At 40.7% G+C, this 7,102-nt stretch overlaps 1 protein-coding gene across 3 annotated transcripts in view; it reads right to left on the bottom strand.

Moving 5' to 3' along the window:
- Nucleotides 1-216: 216 nt before the first annotated feature.
- The window catches only part of CSGALNACT2 (chondroitin sulfate N-acetylgalactosaminyltransferase 2), a 263,693-nt gene continuing 256,807 nt past the window's right edge, over nt 217-7,102 (bottom strand). For all 3 annotated transcript variants that reach the window (XM_085605158.1, XM_085605171.1, XM_085605164.1), the window contains exon 8: nt 217-2,960. In XM_085605158.1, coding sequence (XP_085461284.1) covers nt 2,668-2,960 — 293 coding nt within the window. In that variant the 3' untranslated portion in view covers nt 217-2,667. The remainder of the gene's footprint in view (nt 2,961-7,102) is intronic.

The raw sequence follows: 7,102 nt of genomic DNA, 5'->3' as shown, positions 1-7,102 counted from the left end.
GTGCTTGTCAGAAATGTTTGCACACCAAAGAGAGGTCTCTCAGTCTTTTATAAGTGTCTGATACTACCTACAAGTGCAGCGGGAGGTTCTCATTGAGGGAATAAAAGGAGACAATATGGGACAAAGTAAATCAACTTCACTGGGGTTTACTTATGATACATCAGACTACTTTCCAAGGACAAACGTACGAAGAAATAAGAGTAATTAAGCCCAGGGTGCTTTTCCAAATATTGTTATTTGACAATATTTCCATCATCTTTAATAGCGTAAGGTATGAATTGGTATTTACAATACTGAGACCAGGCAGAAAATATAACTGAAATACATTAATGTTTTTGTTCATATGCGTTACCATTCAGTACTTGGTTACCTACATTTAATGCTCATCTTTATTGTAGTCAAAATGCATTTGTTACAGGTTTAGCAGATTTACCCATCAGACTACGATGCCTAGGGACATAGGCAAACACAAAAGAAACAAACACCTTGCACAGAGCAAAATTACTTAAAACAATCTTGTCTTCCCACCGCTGAATGGAAACATGATGTCTCTTTTTCTCCAACTGGATATTTCTGCTGTATTATCAATACATTTCTTCTTCACCAGGACAACGGAGTGCCTGCTTTACAAATACAGAGGAGCCCTAAAAATCTCAACGAGGGTCAAGGCGTCCTTTTTATGCACCCGTCTGGGGGAAATTTCCTTTTCCCGTTGGCAGATTTACTTTCCTCTAAGTTCAGGAAAATATAAGAATTTGTCTTTCATTTTTGTTTCTTAATTCTTTACATACCTACCACCAAAGAACCATGGTAAATTTGTTTTTAAACAAATACCTTTAAACAATAACAAGAATGTTTGTGACACTAGTGAAGTCTTTCTGTGAGGACTCGTCCGCTCCGAACCAGGAAACAATTGCACTAAATCAAGCCAAAAATAATTCTTGGTCTAGTTTTCTTCAACTGCATTTGATAGTCAGCTCAGACTGTTCTCGAAGTGCACAATTGTGTTTTATTTGATATAGCCCATCAAACGGGCTCTACAAATTGCTGTAACCTCACCTCTTCAAATAAAACTCAACTCTGTCCAGCTCCCATCAACACCACAGCTCCATATTGAAAGGTTTGAAACTTGTCTAAATAGCCTGAACACACAGTCCACAAACCAATGCATGTTAAGTATCCAGGCTGCAGTTTGAGAAGAGCCCCAAACTGGAAAGCCAACTTTTAGGCCCAAAATTCTCCATGGGATATTAGATCAGGTGTCCACTATAAGCTCAAACTAATATAGTATTTAAAGTCAGACCATCACACAATCTACTGTTTGTCTCTGTGTTGGAAGACAACATAAAGCCCTCAGTGTAAAACCATGGTCATCTGATTGTAATGGACACATTTTAGCACTGAAAGTTCATGCACAAAGTCTTTCTTGAACTTTAAAGGATCTGTTCAGATTAAGCAGCAACAACAACAGTAGAGCTCTAGCTTTAGATGGTGCTGCTAGTGCTACTGATCGGCACGCTTCAATAAATGAGTGCTACTAGAACATAGGGCAGAAGCTACCAAGTCTGTTGCAGTATCTAAATTTTCAAATTCTTATTTCTTATAATTTTTTAGCACATTGTCCTGACTTTGCAAATTAAAATAGGCTAGGACTCTGCTGACCTTTCAAATAATGGAGCAAATCTTCAGCATTTATCAATATCAAGCAATTCGACTACAGTTACACGGAACTCCATCCCCACCGACATCCATTTTAGGTAGACTACGCAGCTTCCAGAATATTTACTCCTGCCAGAAAATACATGTTGTCCTCTGTCTGCTTGTGAGAGCCCTCGGTGCAAAGCTGGGAACTAACAACCCAAGAAAATGAAATGACCTCCCCTAAATGTTTAAGATACCAAGAAAAGCACGAAAAGGTGTGAATATATGGAGACCCTGTTTTGCCAGATGCAACGGTCTTCCATGCTACAGTACAAGAGACCTGCTATAACATCATATGTGAGAGCCATGAAAAGTTTGTGTATTTCAAAGACTTATGCACTTTTATATTCTGTCTAAAAATGCAGTAATGAACGTTCAAAAGATCAACTAAAACAAAACAAACGCAGAAAGCCAAAAATCAGGCGCTACACCTTCCCAAGATACAGTAGTTTATAACTCATTTGTCGCCCAAGTGTTGCAAAGTGAGCCACTACAATCTTGCAGGCATTGCAACAGAACAGTGGCCAACTGGCACAAGACCGGAAAAAATGATTACTGCCAAAATTAAATTAAAAATATTTTTTATATATATATATATATATATATATATATATATATACATACATACATACATATACATACATACATATACATATACTCACACACACACACATATACACATACATATATATACAAAAAAATCTAAAAATCTAATTTCTCAGCAAAAGGGAATTGCGGTTGTTTTTTTCTTTTCCCTGAATTATTCCCCAACCACCATTTTACATGACATCAAGTCTTATGGTTGAGATGGAAGCCATGACAGCATTGAGGGCAAAGCCTTGCTTGGAAGATTTGTGATGCCCTAAAAAAATGTCAAGGAAACTGTTGCAACTCAGAAGAGGTTGGCTGGGCAGCCTTTTGTTGGACTTTAAGATGTTCGCTTCAATAGAAGAAAGGTTGCACTTCTCAGCGGTCAGTATGGCTGTTAGTCCTGTAAGCTTGCTTATGAAGGTGGGCCTCAATCTCCTCCCGGAAAACCAGCATACCAAGGTGCGAGTGGGAGGCTTCATTCATTGCCTTGGAGTGGATGCACATGCGGTACTGCTCAGGCGTCAGCTCATCAGCACAATGCTTCTCATGCCACAAGTGGAAGAGGCTGCGCACTGGCGTCCGGATCACCATGAGATCCCCATGCAAATACTTCCTGTACAGGTGGACGTCCTCGCCGCCCCAGCCTTTAACTTCAAGGTCAAATCCTCCTGAAGGAAGAAGGGGAGATCAAGAACATGTATTGCAGTTAATTATGTATACAGATCAAATACAGTCAAATGACTAAAATCACAGTGACCGTGTCTAACATGAAAATGTAAAGTTTAAATAAACTAATGCAAACTTTATCTAACCTTTAAAAAGGGCGAACATTGTAAGCTATGAACTCCAGGGGAAAATGATTTTAAAAAGTGGCAGTATAAAAGGCCCCAACAACAACGTTTTGGGACAACTTTCTGCCCCTTACCACTTGCACAGCCATTTGCAAAGTTTTTTTTCCACCATTATCTTATTTTTAGACTTTTACATGTCATTTTTCACTCCATTTACGATCCACACTTTCGCTTGCGATAATTCACATCCGCATGCAAGGAAATGCCATTTCCCAAATTTCTAATTCTCTTGCTGGGCCATCCGAGCCTCTTCAAAAACACGACTGAAGCCAAGTTCATCAATAGTAGTTTATTGAAGTCCAATGCATTTCAGGCCTCTTGGGCTCTTCGTCAGGGAAAACTGTAAATCATAATTATAAAAGGCCCCTACATAAATATTAAAATGGGGCTATAATGCGGTCCCCTTTCCTAAACAAATAAAAATCTCAGGTTACACATGACCTGTAAAATAGAACATGGCTTTATGCCATTGCAGGTTTGTCTAGTTTTATCAAAGCATCATCCTCCAATCACACTTCAGGCCCGCCACGTTCCATAGCCAGTGTTTTTTAGTTACTTAAAAATAATCATCTAATTAAGTCCCTGAAAGCAACCCTCACTTGGCCATCAAAGCTCACCTTCAGTTAACCACAATGTTGTGCTTCGCCTGCTTCCTAAGGTGGTGTATTTTGTATAACCACCTTTGTTCGTTTGAACTGTACAATTTCTCCAAATTTGTTTTTTAAATCAAGTTGTTTCACAGATCTGTTTTGCAGGGGGCCTTACTTTGCTATCAAGCAGCTGAAAGATGTTCACTACAGTATTCTGTTAACTCCTGCATCTGGTCTCATTAGAAGAATAGGCAGCGAAATGGGCTCTGCCTTTTAGCTATATAACAATGACAAGCAATAGTCACTTTCTCGGCACGTTTGTTTTATTACAGTTGGTACATTCATGGAAAAATACTTTTACCTTTTGGTAGTGCTCATTTTTATAACCTACAAACAGGAAAAGCAACTTACAGGATCCATACATTTGAGGTTGACATAGATTACGCTTGTCAATAAACCCACTGAACTGCTTCACAATTATAATGCAGGCAAAAAACAACAACATTAATTTCCAAGAGTGGACCACTTTCGAATTTCCCGGCCAAATTATAGTGTACACATTTTGTCAACAATTACAACTTCCGGTATGACGCCAAATCGAAATACTTTTAGAACCTAACGTTTTTAATTGGCTGTGATCCTGGCCCTTCTTGCCTAACCGCCATAAAATGCTCCACCAGCATGTGCCAAGTTTGGTCAAAATCAGGCAATGAAGTAGAATTTGAAAGAGCGACCCAAAAATGATGTGTGCTAGTGACATTTTTCCATCGATAGCCCAAAACCAGGCAGCAGTTTAATCGTGCTGTGACGTGCATGGTTTTTAATGTTTAAGGGACAGAGAAAGGAGAAATTGCACAAAAACACAGTCATATGGATGGTTAGTTCATTGGAAAACCAATTTTCTTCCCTCCAAACTTCGATACACACAGGTCCTTGCACCAAACACTCCACGGAGATCAAACCTCTACTACACATGGTCCTCAGCCATACGTCAGACAAGTCTGACACAGGGATTAGCCTATCCCATGATTTGAACCCACCCCTCTACAAGTGGCCAAACCACACCATGCACAGACTTTGGACACAGTGTCACACCATACCCTGCATCCAACATACAACAGGAGCTGGGTGTAAGGCTTACCCTTTGGCCAGATCCTGGACCTAACCCTCCGCATGTGGCCAGCCACTGCTGTCGCTATAAATGGTTCGGACAGTGTGCTATAAGCTGTGTGAAGGAGGAGAAATAAAACAACTGAAGTTGATGGGTGGAGTCGTTTAAGCTTTTCTGTAAGCTTTCAAAAGATGCAAACAAAAAATTGATATTTCAAACGTGAAGCACTTCTGATGGATGTCACAGTCTTTTTATTTGTATTCACCCAAAGGATGGGTGCTGTGGAGGTAGGTCACTTGCGGAGAGCTGGCCACTTAACTCCACTGAATAACAGACCTTTCGGTCATCCTTTGCTGCAAAGGGCTGAAGGCTGAGCATATAGCATGTTAGCTGGTCATTTCGGGGTGTGAGCAGCTTTGTTAGCAACTGCCATTGTGTATGTCTGAAGTCTGTGCATAGTGAGAGATCTCCACTTTTGGGGATGTAGGTGAAGACCCTGGCTAATCCCGGTGTCAAAATTGTCCAACGTATGGCTGTAGACAGCATGCAGTGGAGGTTTAATGCCTGCAGAGGGTTGTGTGCGGGGACTTCGGCCCGAGTTCAAGTCCTAACGATGAATGGATGTGGAGTATGACCTGAGGCCATGACTGACAGGAGTGAGAGCATCAATAATGTAATTTAACATATTATGCAAAGGTTGGTCGCACACTGCTCGTCACACCAGCAAGTTGCCCCAAGGGACTGTGGAAGATGTAGTGGCGACGGCGGGTACGCCTATGCCACAATGTATAAAGAACAGTATGTGTTGCGTTAGCCATCCCTGGACACGTGTTTCGAGGTAGTTGCCTCTCGTCAGCAGGGAGCAGGTCAGTGTAAAGGGGTGCCGCGTGGACTGCCAAAATGTAATTAAAACAGGTCAAGTACCTCTCATGGCGCGCAGGTGCAGATCCAAGGCTCGTCAGCCCGTTGGCTCAAGGGAGCCGTAATAAATTATGCAAAGGTTGGTCGCACACTGCTCGTCACACCAGCAAGTTGCCCCAAGGGACTGTGGAAGATGTAGTGGCGACGGCGGGTACGCCTATGCCACAATGTATAAAGAACAGTATGTGTTGCGTTAGCCCTCCCTGGACACGTGTTTCGAGGTAGTTGCCTCTCGTCAGCAGGGAGCAGGTCAGTGTAAAGGGGTGCCGCGTGGACTGCCAAAATGTAATTAAAACAGGTCAAGTACCTCTCATGGCGCGCAGGTGCAGATCCAAGGCTCGTCAGCCCGTCATGTCATGAGTGATTTAATATGAGGTCATAAGCAGTGCATAATGGGGGCACAAGTTATAGTTGGCTCACTAATCTATAACCAACGTATTTCAGTGGTATGAGTTTAACGTGTAGTTTGATTTGTTTAACTTAACACCTAACTATAATGTCATTTCAACTTTTGTTTTTTTCCAGTGAATTTCAGAGGTTTTTTTATTTTGACCATGAGGGAAGATGGGTAGACCGAGTAAACTGATGTGGAAAGGGGATGCTGTACTTAAGCTGACGTCTTTAACTAGTTTGTGCCATTTAAAAATACACTATGCCTCAAATTACTAAAAACCTATACGCCCCCTTACATTTTGAACATACAGGTATCAAGCCTGCATTAACAATTTGAAGATTATTTACTCCGTCAGCTCCTCAGGACAGGCTTTGAATTAAATAACTTCTTTTTTAACAATACAGTGTTCAAGTGTGCCTCATGTTTGTCTTAAATATAAAATTTTAGTGTTTAGTTGTTTAGAACTCTGTGGTAATGCTGCAGTTGATTATTCGGGAGTTAACAGAGTGACTTCTGTTGATATCGGAAGTACAAGATTTTCTAGGCATTTAGAATGTGCTACTGACATGGATGAGAAACATATTTGAGAACTCATAGAAAACGTGTTGCATTTTATATTTCTATAACACCAACCATAATTTCTGTGACAAAATGAAATCTTCATTTTGTTCATTTCTAAAGGAAATGTTGTACGTTTTATAGCTTTGGCTCCATCAAGATGGCCTCAGGTTTGCCCTCACTTCTATGATGAATACAGATTGTTAGCGCTTTAGTGGTTCCTTAAAACACTGGGAAGTTACAGATAAACACTGGAGAATCAACTGATAGGCTGCTGCTGTTGGAAGCATATGTTTTACTCAGTATATTGTTTTACTCCTACATGGCTGACGAACATAGGGTAAATTTATAGAAAATGTGCTCTCATTTAGTTATAAAGAGCACC

The sequence above is a fragment of the Triturus cristatus genome, chromosome 1_2, assembly GCF_964204655.1.
Source record: "Triturus cristatus chromosome 1_2, aTriCri1.1, whole genome shotgun sequence".
In the NCBI taxonomy this organism is placed as follows: domain Eukaryota; kingdom Metazoa; phylum Chordata; class Amphibia; order Caudata; family Salamandridae; genus Triturus; species Triturus cristatus.
Note: the sequence above shows the minus strand (reverse complement) of the source record. Positions and strands in the feature narration are given on the sequence as shown.